This window comes from Schistocerca serialis, chromosome 3, assembly GCF_023864345.2.
Source record: "Schistocerca serialis cubense isolate TAMUIC-IGC-003099 chromosome 3, iqSchSeri2.2, whole genome shotgun sequence".
NCBI lineage: Eukaryota > Metazoa > Arthropoda > Insecta > Orthoptera > Acrididae > Schistocerca > Schistocerca serialis.
Window position 1 is genome coordinate 978,223,835 of NC_064640.1, and position 16,781 is coordinate 978,240,615.

A 16,781-nucleotide genomic window follows, 5' to 3' on the forward strand; every position below is an offset into this window, starting at 1 on the left:
CTCAGAACCTGTTCAAGAATTTTGCACCAAACCGATGTTAAGGATATTAGTCTGTAATTATGCGGCTCTGTCCTTTTACCTGCGCTTTTTTCCAACGATCGGCTCTTTGTGCTGCGCGAGAGATTCGCGATAAATGCAAGCTAAGTAAGGGACCGATGCCCCAGCGTAGTCTCTGTAAAACCGAACTGGGATTCCATCGGGACCTGGCGACTTATTTGTTTTCAACTTCATCAGCTGCTTCTCTACACCGTCGCTGCCTCGTTGTATGTCCTCCGTGCGATAATCTGTGCGACAGTCAAACGACGGAATGTTTGTAAGATCCTCCTACGCGAATGATATCGTAAACGTGAAATTGAAAACTTGAGCTTTCCTTTTGCTGGCTTCTGTAGCCACTCCACACTGGTCGACGAATGACTGAATAGGAGCCATCCACTCGCTTAGTGATTTTACGTATGACCAGAATTTTTTCGCGTTCTTTGCAAGATCTTTCACTAAGGTACGACTGTGGAAGTTACGTTTCTCGCACGATCTTCTTACGGACGCATAAATTTGTACTAATTTTTGCCTGTCCACATTTGCGCGTTCTTTCGTTTTTTTTTAAACCGAGAATGCACCAATATCTGTTTCCTGAGCATTTTCCGAATCTGATGATTAAATCACGGAGGGTCCTTTCAATCCTTAATCCACTTGCTTGGCACATACGCTTCAGAGCGCGACTTACAGTCCGTTTAAACTTTGCCCATAATTCCTCTACATCCGTGATATTGGAGCTGAATGATGCTCGTTCATTGTATAAGTGGGATGCTAATAACTGCTAATCTGCCTTTTTTTAGCTGAAATACTCTCCTAGCCTTCTGGTAGATCTTATTAACTTTAGTAAAGTCGTCGCTGTGATGATATGACCTAATCTCTCTACTGACATTGTCGATAAGGTAAGAGCTGTTTGTAGACAATAGGACTAAAATATTTCCATTGCATGGATTGTCTAACTAGTTTTTCAAGTTTTCGGAAATATCTTCAAAAGTATTTCACAAGACTCTCTGTCCATATCACCTGCAGTGAATCCGTAGTTGTCCCAGTCTATATTCGGTAACTTAAAGTCGCCTCTAAATAACAATACATGATCTGGGTATTTCTACGCTACACAGTCGACGAAAACGACGTAAAATGTTTCAAGATTACATAAACCATAACTACCGTGACATAAATGACACAGCTATTTATGAGTGCGACCTTAGTACCTGTGAATGATCTGTAGGCAAGATAAATGATTCGATAACCTAAATGTAACACAAAATTATTCGTAGGCACAGCTGTAGTACGTATAATGCATGCACTAAATGAGTAGTTCCCTTGCTATAGACAAACACAATGAGAAAAGAAATATGACAATGTACACTACAGCTAAATAAACTAAAAGTCCGGCCCTGGTAGCTGAGTGGTCAGCGCGACGGAATGTCATACCTAACGGCCCGGGTTCGATTCCCGCCTGGGTCAGATTTTCTCCGCTCAGGGACTGGGTGTTGTGTTGTCCTTATCATCATCATTTCATCCCCATCGACACGCAAGGCGCCGAAGTGGCGTCAACTAGAAAGACTTGCAGCAGCCGAACGTTCTACCCGCCGGGAGGCCATAGCCACACGGCATTTCCAATAAACTACACTAGTGGCCATTAAAATTGCTGCACCAAGACGAAATGCAGATGATAAACGGGTATTCATTGGACAAATATATTATGCTAGAACTGACATGTGATTACACTTTCACGCAATTTGGGTGCATAGATCCTGAGAAATCAGTACCCAGAACAACCACCTCTGGCCGTAATAACGGCCTTGATACGCCTGGGCATTGAGTCAAATAGAGGTTGGATGGCGTGTACAGGCACAGCTGCCCATGTAGCTTCAACACGATACCATAGTTTATCAAAAGTAGTGACTGGCGTATTGTGACGAGCCAGTTGATCGGCCACCATTGACCAGACGTTTGAGAATGTGCTGGCCAGGACAGCAGTCGAACATTTTCTGTATCCAGAAAGGCCCGCACAGGACCTGCAACATGCGGTCGTGCATTATCCTGCTGAAATGTAGGGTTTCGCAGGGATCGAATGAAGGGTAGAGCCACAGGTCGTAATACATCTGAAATGTAACGTCCACTGTTCAAAGTGCCGTAAATGTGAACAAGAGGTGACCGACACGTGTAACCAATGGCACCCCATTCCATCACGCCGGGTGATACGCCAGTATGGCGATGACGAATACACGCTTCCAATGTGCGTTCACTGTGATGTCGCAAAACACGGATGCGACCATCATGATGCTGTAAACAGAACCTGGATTCATCCGATCCAGCACGGCGTTCCGTATTACCCTCCTGAACCCACCGATTCCATATTCTGCTAACAGTCATTGGATCTCGACCAACGCGAGCAGTAATGTCGCGATACGATAAACCGCAATCGTGATAGGCTACAATCCGACCTTTATCAAAGACGGAAACGTGATGGTACGCATTTCTCCTCCTTACACGAGGCATCACAACAATGTTTCACCAGGCAACGCCGGTCAACTGCTGTTTGTGTATGAGAAATCGGTTGAAAAGTTTCGTCATGTCAGTACGTTGTAGGTGTCGCCACCGGCGCCAACCTTGTGTGAATGCTCTGAAAAGATAATCATTTACATATCAGAGCATCTTCTTCCTGTCGGTTAAATTTCGCGTCTGTTGCACATCATCATCGTGGTGTAGCAATTTTAATGGCTAGTATCAGCAGCTCCACTGACAAAAGCCGTTACAATCCAAACGTAACATGTATAAGCAACAACATATGAATCACACATCTTGGTGAAAGAAATACCAAAACATAGTATACCAGAACATAAGTATGTACAACATTCTGAGTTAGCCAGAAAGAAAGGAAGATCTCCATCATAACATCATTAACTTCAATACATATAAATATTAATTATGAAAACCTTGTCAAACCTCACACATGAAAACTATCTACCACTTGAGAACCGAACACACACACACACACACACACACACACACACACACACACACACACACACACACACACACACACACACACACTGAATGACATGCTGGTTCATAAGCTCACACTGTTGTGAGGAGAAAAGAAGAAAATTACGCAAACATAGAAAAGTCTGTTATATTCGGTTTGCTACATACATTCATTTCAAAAAAGCCCAAGAATCTCATCAATACTAAAACATGTAGTCTGTAATGTGGCACCTGTTGCTTATCCAACCCATACCTCATCTTCAAAAGTATTTCCTTTCAACTTACGAAAGTTCAGTGAAGAGGGTAGGTTACCTACCTGGTTCCATTTCTTCAGTCTTCAACTGTCTTACAATGATCTTTCATTAGTTTCTGTGTTGGTCATTCAGCATCTTTTCTTAGTTCATATGTGCACGAAAATGTCAGTAATATACTATGGCCTCTTATATTCATTGAGATTAATAACCTTCCAAATTTACAAATGACACAAAAGATGTGAGTCTACATGTAATCTAAATGATAAAGTTGAGTGCTTCACCCTCACCTTATTTTTGGTCTCCACAGCTCCCTTTAACATTCATTCATTTAATTCATTTCCGTGTCTGGTCAGTATTTTCGGAGTGTGGCAACTCTCATGGGTTTGTCATTTGCCTCGACCAAGTTCTGAGGTTGCTCCAGTAGAAGGCACATGAGCAAGTGGCCTGGATCTTGTGCTGTTCCGAACCCGCAGGACACATCTCCATCAGCTGGAAGGTTGCCCTATTTTTGCATGTTGGTCTTACAGTAGGGGAAATCCAACCTAAGACGAACGAGTGATCTTCAAACAGGGGCAGCTTACTCTTCCATCTTGTGATGCGGCTAGACACCGGATTTCCCTCCAGCGCTTGCGTCCTAGAAATTAAGCTCTTTCTAGATTTCAGTCGACAGACTACAGCTTGATGATCGTGCAGTGTATGTCAAAGGACATTCATCCTCTTTGCCCTCTCCCCTTTTCCAGCGATGGCCTTCTGACAGTGGGGGAGCTAGTCCAACAATCAGGTAGAGTTTGTTGGCTGGAGTTGGCTTCGTACATCCCAACAGGATTCATCTGTTTCATTGACTGGAGTCTCAAACTGATTGGTGTCAGGAGATGCACTACAGGTGAGGCGTACTCTGCCGCTGACACACAAAGCAAGAACAGAAGTTCTCAGGAAATGAGGACTAGTTCTCCAGATTTGTAAGAAAATGAAACACCTACAGCCGTCCTTATGTTGTCATTTTTTGTGTAGCTACCAGTTTCGGCGCTTCAATGCACCATCTTCAGGCCTTAGTTGATGCTGAAGAGGTTATCACGATCCATATATACGATGCATCAGTAGCCAGCAACTGATTTACGCAGACTATCTGTAACTATGATGTCGTCTCTCCAACCATCAACTGTCAACTTTGACAGTTGATGGTTTGAGTGACATCACAGTTTTACCCATCTTGTTGCCAACAGTGTTAGCTATGGCGCATGCGCGTTTACACCACAGTGTAAAATGGTTATAAAAATCTTGCAAGCGACTCATCTTGAGAAAGGCTGAAACGTTGTCAGCCGAAATATCGAAACCGCAGTAGATCCCAGATGCCCTCCAGAAAAATGATGGAACAATTTTGAAATCGTTTACTTTGCCATGTAATTTTCAAATCATGGTTCAAATGGCTCTGAGCGCTATGGGACTTAACTTCTGAGGTCATCAGTCCCCTAGAACTTAGAACTACTTAAACCTAACTAACCTAAGGACATCACACACATCCATGCCCGAGGCAGGATTCGAACCTGCGACCGTAGCGGTCGCGCGGTTCCAGACTGTAGCGCCTAGAACTGCTCGGCCACTCCGGCCGGCAAAGAGCGGTAGTGGTGGGGGTTACGGGCAGGCACTCTAACGAAAATGCCGAGCGCTGGAGGGGAAGAGTCATGTTAAACTGAAGCCCACGCTCACAGTTTTTGTAAACATTTAGTAGAGCCCCTCCACGCCCGCACTGGCATGGTGGCCATTCAAAAAGATCTGTTGTCACCAATGTTTTGGTTACTACCTAAAGGAATTCCACTGAAAATGCAACTAAAGCAGCAATTTATTTTTGCCTGGCTTGTTAACTATTTGTAACTTACAGAGAAGCGTCATGAGTGGCGAATTTTGAGTAAAACCTACATTTTTCTTGCTGCCATATTAAAATTTGCACATTCCTGGCCCATCTACTATTTAACTTCATATGATGTTTCTGTACCAGAGAGGTCCACTTCGCTGTATGATTTTCTGAGATGGTGCACACAAGTCCTCACCGACCTGGAGAATGTATCAGCAAATGAGCCTGACTCAAAAAGATCTATCAACTGTTTGCTATCGTCAGTCAGTCTTGTTACATACCTTGTTCTACAACCTCTCGGGAAGGTCCTTCTTGAAACACTCTGGCTACATTTGATGAATGTCTTATATATATTGGGCTGCATTGGAATCTTGGCAGTTTCTGTATCGAGTTTGTTAGAAACCTTTCCCAATCAGCCTTCTGAAAACTGAACCTTCCCATGAAAGGTATCTCTTTTGGCACTAACATGGCATTCGCACTGCAGATCACAGGCCTATGTTGGGTAAGGTGGATTAGGCTTACACATCATCTTCAAGTAACTCCCAGAAACTTTGGATGACACGAAAATGTGCTTTGGGTTGTAGCCTCTCTTCCACTAACCGCTGTCAAAGGATGCTGGCGACATGGGATCATGAATTAGTTGCATATTATGAGTCTCTGCGCAGGTTTCCCTATTTCACCATTGGTGTCAGAATCAGGATATCCTCAAGATGTAGTTTGGTAGCTGTAATCATCAAGCATGAAGTCTACATCCTGGCATTTGAAGTTTCCTGGTTTTTCAAACGTTAAGTCGACACCGGGAGGCTTGGATAAGTTGGGCAAAAATTTCGATGTTATCCCTCCAGTCAGTGAGGTTGATGTGGTAGGTTTGTTTAGGAAAAAATGACGCTGCCATAGTTATCATTGATCGTCTCTAGAAGAAGCTCCAAGCCTGCGATATTGGGCTGATGGCTGTTGTAGCCCCAGTGAGACTCTTGAACTAGAAGGATGTCACATATACAGTCCTTACACGAATCAGCCAATAAGGTCCTGTTGGCATACAAAAGCCCCTCAATGTTTATCGAGACCATAATAAGTGGTCTAGAAAAAGACCCTATAGGGAGATTACTATTTCTGTGTTGACTTGTGGTTGAAGAATCAGCTGCTGGTAATAAGCAATGCTGCTCAGTGTGCACCCAATTGTACTTTGAGGAGGCTTCTTCCACGCAACCATTCTCATTACCAATATTAGTTGCCTATAATGCTATCAGCATCAGCAAAAATATACTCAGAACATCAAAGTTGGGCACAGTCATACTTCTTTCAGCCACTAACAAATAACTAAAACATCAGTCAATACATACAGACACAGCCTTATTCATTTAAGTCTACTGCGCAACTCTAATATAAGCCTACAAGGACAGACATCTCTTTGTGACAATCTCCATTTGCACGGAACCAATGATCCCCATTACACCTCCTCTTACTCCTCGAGATAACGTAAAACCAATTTAGTTACACTATGCATCCTCTACCTTTGGAGGGAATCTATCAATCCACAAAACCGGCTCAAATAATCTCTTCAGTGTCACTCAATATAGCTACAAAATCGTATCATCACGTCCTAAACTGGGGGGTGACCAAAAACTCAGTATAAATTTGAAAACTGAATTAATAACGGAATAATGTAGATAGAGAGGTACCAATTGACACACGTGCTTGGAATGACATGGGGTTTTATTAGAACCAAAAAAATACATACGCTCAAAAAATGTCGGACAGATGGCGCTTCATCGGATCAGAATAGCAATAATTAGCATAACAAAGTAAGACAAAGTAAAGATGATGTTCTTTACAGGAAATGCTCAATATGTCCACCATCATTCCTCAACAATAGCTGTAGTCGAGGAATAATGTTGTGAACAGCACTGTAAAGCATGTCCGGAGTTATGGTGAGGCATTGGCGTCGAATGTTGTCTTTCAGCATCCCTAGAGATGTCGGTCGATCACCATACACTTGCAACTTCAGGTAACTCCAAAGCCAATAATCGAACGGACTGACGTCTGGGGTCCTGGGAGGCCAAGCATGACGAAAGTGGCGGCTGAGCACACGATCATCACCAAACGAAGGGCGCAAGAGATCTTTCATGCGTCTAGCAATTTTTTTTTTTTTGGTTTCTAATAAAACTCCATGTCATTCCAAGCATGTGTGTTAATTTTTACCTCTCTATCTACATTATTCCGTGGTTTATTAAGTTTTCAAATTTATACTGACTTTTTGATCACCCGGTATATACACACATTCACTTTTAGAACCACCGTGTAAACAAATATTTACTACTACCAAAACATGGATAAGCCATTTATCAACTTTAAATATCCTTTGAACAACACCCACATCTAACAGTTACTCTTTTCCGTCACACAACTCATCATAGCTCCCATTTTGTTCTTACACTACATGTGCATACATACTCTCTCTCTCTCACACGATAACTTACTTATAACAAATGTCACAACAAGAATGCTGATAATAAAGGAATTACATTCACACAGACACAGGACAGAACAATAGTAAGGAAACAGCATGGAAAATGAAGATGAAATATTCACTGTTTCACCCAGGGTGCCTTGGGCTTACCAAGCACATGAGCTCTCTCGGTGACGGGCGACGTGCGTGCTTTTCCTGACACGACCGGTGCTAGCTTCGGACATTGTCCAGTCGTATTAATGTGACCACCTGTCGGAAGCCTGAATAACCACCTTTTGCAGTGTGGACCGCTGCAAGATTTGCAGGAAGACAGTCAGTGAGATTCTGGAGGGCTGTGGAGGCAGTCTTATGATGACTGTCGTTTTAGGACGAAATCTAAACTGACAAATTTGTATTTCGCTACCATTTTATTTAAACGTTAATCATAAAAACACAGAATGTCAATTGCTTTTCACTAAAGGACCAATGTCTCGTAGCACTTTTCGACTAATGCTACTGGAAGGACAAGCTGTTAAGTTGATGTCTATCAGTGAGCTTCTGTGGGTGGATTTGGTTCTCCTCATTGAGAAAAAAGGCAGCATGTACTGAGAGGCACCCACATGCCTTGCTCATACTGTGGCATCAAGCAGTCAGGCCTGCAAGATGAGTGGTCTGCCAAGCGAGTGGATTCATTCTTATTTATCGAGTAACATGAACTCTAGTACTCACACTTAAGTTACAAGTTATCCTTCTATATGATTAATACGCAACGGAAACACGCATCTGACTATCAGTAATTTACAGAACTCTGACTGTACACTACGCACTGGCAATACCACATTTTCTTTTTGTCTTTTATTTAACGGCTTTTGTCAACACGTGGCCACCGCACTGAATATGAATGGCGCACACATTATAAATTCGGGACATTATGACAACATACAATTCGAAGGAAAAGTCCACCAATCTTTTTCTTTTCACTATCTTATTTATTCCGATAAATTCTCTAACCTAAACACACAAATTCTATAATCTACAACAATAACACATGAGAAATTCCGCCCAGTGGGCATGGCTTTACAATGGTGAATCTCTATATTATGGTCTCGTAATTATTTTAACGCTACAGTGCACTTTCTGGATAGGATGGTGGATCTTTTATTATACCTCACACTTCGACTCTCACAATCATCATCACGAAACTTTCCTCCAGACCGAGCAGTACCGAAGGAACAAGCATAACCCACTAATCTTTTGAAACTACCTCGCTACTCTCCCATGCAAACCACACATACCCAATTTACATGACATACACCACACTACAACATGAAATACTACACAGAGAATAGTCACAACATTATCACTTTCAGCTTTCCCACTTCAATTAGTATTTATCCCAGTTTCAATCGACACTGCCCCACTTTGTAATTCTACTTTCCTACTATGAACTCTGGAGATATTTGCACGTCTTCCTGTGCAATGCAAGCCAAGTGGCGTTGCTGGATAGACGGCCGACTCACCTTGCTTCTCTCTCAGAGTTTGAATCAAGCGTCACACGGAATCATATCACGCAAAGTAATATTAAGAACATCACACACGCGAGTCCTCAACTGATACCATGGACGAGTACTTCTCTTTATCCTTTGTCTCATACACAGATTGAGACTCACACAGTACTCACCACGTGGAAGTACTCGTCTCTAATTTCAAGTCCTGCACACGCCATTTCTTAAATATTTCAACTTATGGTACACACGCTATTTCTTAAATATTTCAACTTATTGTACACACGCTAGTAATTCAGCTTAACTTAAGCACACGGAAGTATTTCAACTTATTGCTACACGTGGTTTCATTGTGACCGTTGGTCACTTCCGAAGATTACTACAATCCCTTTAATATTACCTGCCTGACATTTACTTCTCCCCACAAAAGTTCCTGAAACAGAGAAATTATTATTTCAAACTACTCTTAAATATTCCACATGCATACCATGTCTCCACTCTTTCATCATTACGAAGCACAACTAAAAACAGGTCTTAACAGCACAAGATCCAGCGGCAGAGTGCTGAAACATGGCCGTTCTCTAGGTCCTCTCCCGTCTCTGTCGAGGTGGGGGAAGCACCTTGCTATCGTATTGGTCAGCCACATTTCAGGCGCTCAAAGCTCTGGTAAATTTCATCTCTTTGGTCCCACCAAAGGTGGCCAAAGGATTGACTCAAAGATGATCATATATTCACATTCACCATCTGCGGTTAGCAGACGACCATACATTCATTCATTTCACAGATCTCACCAAACTGGATGTAGGGATTTATTTTGTGGGAGTGCACATGTGATCAATTAAATAAATAAATTGTCATTCTTTCCCACACTGGTATCCGGCTTCGCTGTATTAATTGAAATTGAGTTAATTTTACAAAAAAAATGTGTTGTTCTGACAAAAATAATAAAGTATGTTGTACCTATTTTCAATGTTCGGCGGTACTGTACCCTTTCAGTACATGTAAGTCTAAACATCGACATAATAGTAACTGCAGACTTGTAAAGTCGTGAAAATTTACATTGAGGAAACACAAGTCTAAGAGACTAATTTTTCTACGAAAATAATCACGCAAACGTCACACAACAGATGTATAAGTTCTAACTGTAGCCGAGTTTCCACACTGTGAACATACTCAGGAAATCACTGAAACTGCGCAACCCTTTGCAAGCTGAAAAGCAGTAAGGTAACTCGAGCTAACAAATGTTTTTTCATAGTGAAAACGTTGGGAAAATTATTAAGACATTTATTTCTCTGCTCCCTTATGATGAATACTTTCTTCGGTCATATCGCTTAAAAGTTTTTTTTCCATATACGCTTCTCGATGTTCATCTTCCAAGTGACCATAATCTTTTGCATGAAATCTGTTGTAATATTGTTATAAACTGAATGTTTTCGTTGTGTTCAAAATTTTGAAGCACCTTAATGAAACACTATGTGTATCAAGACACCATCACATATAATAAACATATCGATTAAGTATCCTGCACTGATACATTGATGTTGATGTGTCCGACCACTTTGAAGTCCCTAAACCGATAGTCATGCTACTTTTCATCCCTTTCAAGTCAGCTACATTTTAAAAGGAGACTCTACCCTAAAACTTCAATTAAAAAAAAATTAATGGCTAGTTCGCATTTTTAGCGTGCATACTCTTAGATCCCAAAACGATTTGGCTGTATTCGAATTACAAATACATCTAAGAAATGTTTGAAATACGGATTGCGTAAGGGGCTGTGACACACCGAAAGACGCCAAAGATAATTTTTAATTTCTATCACCTTAAAACAGAACCATCTTTACTCCGAACTTGGCATAAACTCAAACTGGGAAAAACAAGTTGCAAGATCTGCAGGAAAACTGAAGCGAAACTATTGGCAGCTAGTCGTTGGAAATCAATTACTTTGCTTGTTGACTGTGTAAATATAAATTCAGGGAATAAATTGAAGTCCTGTTCAGTAGCATCAATAAGCTCCAAGGAAACAGCCATTGGCTTACAATCAGATATCACTACCACTGCACATCCTCAAGAATACTGAGAGTAGATTTTTATTTAGAAAATTCGAGGAAAAGGATACCCTGATCTTGAAATTACAAGAAGAAGCCTCATACAAACAGGAAGGGAAAACGTTATGGTGCTAGTGAATTTTAATGGGTATGTGTTTTGTAGTAACTTTTTGTTAAATGTTAAAATCCATTTTACTGTAAGGTTTTTTTTTCTAAGCTCAGTGTCAACTTTTTTACTGTGAATATTAACCAGTCTGAATCAAATTTTTGTAGGAAGTAGTCTTCATGTGTTTGCATGCTTCTATGCATTAATATTATCGAAAATGTTATTTGTTTATTTTATCTTCTTCAACGTACGTCCATGGCGAGGTCCATCTTTGCAACCATGACACCACGAACCGTGGTACAGATGGGCGCAACAACATGCAGAATGGACCGCTCAGGATTGACATCACGTTCTCTTCACCGATGACTGTCGCATATGCATTCAACCAGACAATCGTCGGAGAGGTGTTTGGAGGCAACCCGGTTAGGCTGAACGCCTTAGACACACTGTCCGGCGAGTGCAGCAACGTGGAGGTGCCCTGCTGTTCTGGGGTGGCATTATGAGGGGCCGACGTACGCCGCTGGTGGTCATGGAAGCCGTAACGGCTGTACAATACGTGAATGCCATCCTGCGGCCGATAGTGCAACCATATCGGCAGCATATTGTCGAGGCATTCGTCTTCATGGACTTCAATTCGTGCCCCCATCGTGCACATCTTGTGAATGACTTCCTTTGGGATAACGACGTCGCTCGACTAGAGTGGCCAGCATGTTCTCCAGACATGAACCCTATCGAACATGGATGGGACAGATTGAAAACGGCTGTTTACGGACGACGTGACCCACCAACCACTCTGAGGGATCTACACCGAATCGCTATTGAGGAGTGGGACAATCTGCAATGAACTTGTGGATAGTATACCACGACGAATACAGGCATGCATCAATGCAAGAGGACATGCTACTGGGTATTAGAGGTATCGGTGTGTACAGCAATCTGGACCACCACCCATGAAGGTCTCGCTGTATGGTGGTACAACATGCAATGTGTGGTTTTCATGAGCAGTAAAAAGGGCGGAAACGATGTTTATGTTGATCTCTATTCCAATTTTCTGTACAGGTTCCGGAACTCTCGGAACCGAGGTGATGCAAAACTTTTTTTGATGTTTGTTTATAATATCCATTGCTTCAGCTATATGAACGGTCACTGCATTCCACTGGGTGAACTTAATTGTTTGAGTAGCTCAGTAATATGCTCCTCATAGTTCAAGATTTTATCAGTATGTACACACAATAATTTGGAGCATTCTACCCTTTTTACTGAGTCGTATTCATGTACATACCAATTACTAATATGATTATCTCGTGTACAGAGCTGAATGTAGTGTGTTTTCTGTAAATTAAGGATTCCACTTAATAATTCTTTGAAAAAACAACGTTAACACGCTCTTCTGTTGCTTCCTCTCTGATCGGATTTATTATAACACTAATATCATCTACAAAAAAGTGCAAATTCTGTTAGATAAATATATTAGGTGGAAGGTGACTGACATATTAAGAATACGAGCGGACCCAAAATCGAATGTTGTTGGAATCATTTCGGGATTTCCCCAAGTTATTAAAATGTTCCATCTATTCAACATTATCTGAATTATTCACCACAGACTTTTGCATTTCGATTATTAATTATGATTTAAACTAGTTGTGCATAACGCTATCAGTTCCCCGGAACTAAAGTTTTTCTGAGAGAGTATCTGGATCTCCACAATCAAACACTTTGGAAAGATCACAGAAAATACCAACTGGAAGTATTTTATTATTTAAAGCTTGTAATATTTGGTAATTGAGTATATAAATAGCATTTGCTGTTGAGAAACGTTTCTGGATTCCAAAATGTGATGTGGTTAGTAAATTGTTTCTACTTAAATGTGAGGCTACTCTTGAGTACCTTACATTTTCGAATATTTTGGAAAACGATGCTAGTAAGGAATTTGGTTGATAATTATTCAAATCTTTCTTGTCAACTTTCTTATAGGGAAGTTGAACAATTCCATATTTTCATCTGACTGGAAAAAATGCACTAAGGACACTACTTATTAAGTTAGAACATTTTTCTGAATTCAATTCGAAATTCCACTAACACCAGAAGAGCTTTTGTTTTTTTCACAATTTTTATAATTCTATTAATTTCAGTCAGGTAAGTTTGTTTTACTTCTAACTTCTTGAAATTTTGTGGAATGAAATTTTTAATATAATTTCTTGCTTCTTTTACTGAACAATTAATCCTATTTTGCTGCAACATGAGGAAAGTGATGGTTAAAAATATGTACAGCTCATGAGTTATCAGTCACAACATTCTCAGCTCGTTTTGATGTACACTGAGCCTTTAACAGTATCCTATATAGTTTTAATCTCATTACTGACATTATTAATGTCTGTCAGAAAGAGCATATTTCTGAACGATTTAAAGTCTTTCCTTAAAATGTCACAGTATTTTTTATGGTATGCAAGTGATGTTGGATCTTGACTTATTGTGGCCTCTATATAAATTTCCCTTTTATATGAAATTTTAATCCTTTTATTTGAAATTTTAATCCCTTTTGTTATCCATGGCTTACTTTTTTCAGTTGGCCATCTGAATAACTTTTTATGAAACCTGGTTTCGAAAACTGACAAAAATTTACAATTAAATGTGTTGAATTTCACATCAGCACCTCCGCCTCACTGCTTTGATGAATATGCCTCAGAGCTGTAAGGCGCTGTTTATTTCCGTTAACTGTGCATCATGACCAGATAGTCCATTAACAATTTGGTACACATTAATTGTTTCATTCTAAGCACTCTCTACAAAAATGTTATCAGCCAAGATCTGCTTTGATGTTTCACGTGAGTTGGAAAATTTACAATTGAAATCACACTGAAACAGCTAAATAATGATTCTAGTACCTTTTTTCGCTGCCAGAGTCTTTTGATAACTCCACACTGAAATCTCTACGAACTACTAGCTGTTTCTTCTTGTCCGACAGATAGCTCAATAATGCACCTAGATTTCTCACAAATTGCTGAAAGTTTCCTAAAATGGATCTTTAGGCTGTTACAATTAAAAGACAATTATTCTGCACTAACAACCACAAGCACATGCTTCTAGTTTTGATCTACGCAAAAACTGCTTATTCCAAGATTTTTGACTCAGTTTTGTAGAACTAACTTCCAGACATTGGTCAGACGGAAACATGAGAATGTAAACATCACACAGACATTCACTGATCGTAAGTATTAGATCGCAGAAAAGACGAGACGAAAGAAACTAAAACAGCGTGATATTTTTAACAACAGTATTGGACGGACGCTACTGGAAATAATGAGAAAGCTTTGTAATTAATCCAGAATGACACCAACACTCCGCACGGATAGTGCTGATGTCAGCGCACTTAGAGGATGCGACCGGCCAACACGGCTGCCAGCTGCTAAAATGATTAGAGCTGCAATTTTTTGTGACAGTTGGAATGGCTACGAGTTCATTGTTGCTGTTCGTGTTTAGTGTTGCAACCAAAAGGGCGAAGACAGCATCAGATATTGACTGATCACAGATGCTGCATACTCATGTGAGTCAACATTACTACTACCTGACAGAGCTTGAAAAGCGCTTCATTGTGGTCGAATCGTGTAGTACCCAAAATTATGGGGTATCCAGATGTAAGAGTGGCCCAGTAGTGGACTGCATGGGAACATGCAGGCAATCATACTGGACATCAATGTTCCAGTCTACTACGTCTGACCACCACAAAGGAGAATCGCCGTATGTGCATCGAGCACACTGTAACTCCTTCACATCTGTGCCTACCATTCGAGAATAAGCAATGAACTCCCTGCCGTATTCTGTGTCATGCCGGACCACTGGTCGGTGACTAACAGCTGCCAGAATAGGAAATTGCACTCCCATGTGGAGGCTGCTGTTAACACCACAAGACAAACGGCTATGTTTGGGGTGGTGCCGTAACCTGGAAGCATTTACTGCCGACCAGTGGCGTCACACTGTGTTTAACGATGAAGCACAGTTTTGCATTAACCCTGGGACCATCGTCGATGACTATGGCCGCAACCAGGGGAGAGGTACCATTCTTCCATTGTTTTGGAGAGGCACAGAAGTGTTACTCCTGGCGACGTGGCTGGTAACGATTGATGGAACTTTGACAGTACAATACTACGTCGTGGACATCCTGCGTCCTGACGTCTTACCTCTTATGCGGCAGTATCGTGGTGCTATTTTTCAACAAGACGATGCTCGTTGTCAACACGTGGACGTGTTTCTGCCTGATATTAAGATAGTGCCATAGCCAGCAAGATCCACAGGTCTATCCCAAATAGTACCTGTGTGGGACGACCTAGGACGTCAACTTCGTCTCAGTGTCTAGCATATCAATGACCAGTTACAACAGTCTCTGTTGGTCCGTCATGGCCAGAGGACATCGGCTGGTTAAGTAATTGTCAACGTCAATAAAATTCTCCAACAGCTATGTACTTTAAGATATTATTTTATTATATCCTGAATGCTACCAGTTTCGGCATTTCATTATGCCATCTTCAGGCGCCATAAGCCTATATCCAAATAAACGACCTTGTCGTATAGGGCCATAAATCACTGGATATCGTGAATTCAACCGTTATACAATTGCTTCATTCGAAGCTGTCACGTCTTGGAATGAAGCAATTGTATGACGATTGAATTCACGATATCCAGTGATTTATGGCGCTATATGGCAAGGTCGTTTATTTGGATACATGCATATGGGACCTGAAAATGGCATAATGAAATGCCAAAACTGCCAGCATTCAGAATATAATAAAATAATATCTTAAAGTACGTGGTTGTTGGTGAATTTTATTGACATTGCGTTACAACAGTTGTGGGCCAGCTTGGCTCAGGATAGAATACAACGGGTTTATGACACCCATTCCAACCAATTCGGTGCATCCGTCCATACCACAGTGGGTACAACAGCATCTTAATAAGTGCTTTCACACTGCTCTTTTCTGGGTGCGTCGCCTTCTTTTTCAGGCAGTGTATTACCGCTTCCCCACTTTGTTCTGCTAGTATTTCAGCCTCTCAAAACCTCTTAGCTATTACATGCGTGGAAGAAGCCACAATTTTTTACAGCACTAATTATTAACTGCATAGAGAACCGACTTACTGTTCCTTGTCCTTGACTTCTGCGAACTTAAATGCTTCCAGTTCAGCCATCATAAAATCCTTTTTTATTTCCAAGTCTCTTTTCTCTTCTTCGGTGATGTTTTTCAGGTACGTGAGGCGAGACATTGTTTCTCTCTGCGACAGAAACCGGTGTAGAACTTCCTCAGTCTCCGATTCTCCTGTAACAAAGTATACTGAGCTTATTAACAAGTGTGAAGCTCCGTATATAGTACAATTAAAGAGAGATATCCTACCCGCCTGTCGACATCTGCCCATACTAACATGAATAACAGCACGAAACGTCATACCATTTCACAGAAATATTTCGCAAGTAGAATATCTTTTTAGCTGAGTGTGTATTTGCCTTTCTCTACATAACAACCCTTGCATTCTGCCTACGTCTCCCGAGAAAAAATCCA

The 16,781-nt window shown here is 41.1% G+C and overlaps 1 protein-coding gene across 1 annotated transcript in view; it reads right to left on the minus strand.

Annotated features, from left to right (window-relative positions):
* LOC126471419 (outer dynein arm-docking complex subunit 3) overlaps positions 1 to 16,781 on the minus strand; it is a 355,522-nt gene that overhangs the window by 74,161 nt on the left and 264,580 nt on the right. The window contains exon 8 of the mRNA XM_050099557.1: positions 16,364 to 16,541. Coding sequence (XP_049955514.1) covers positions 16,364 to 16,541 — 178 coding nt within the window. The remainder of the gene's footprint in view (positions 1 to 16,363; positions 16,542 to 16,781) is intronic.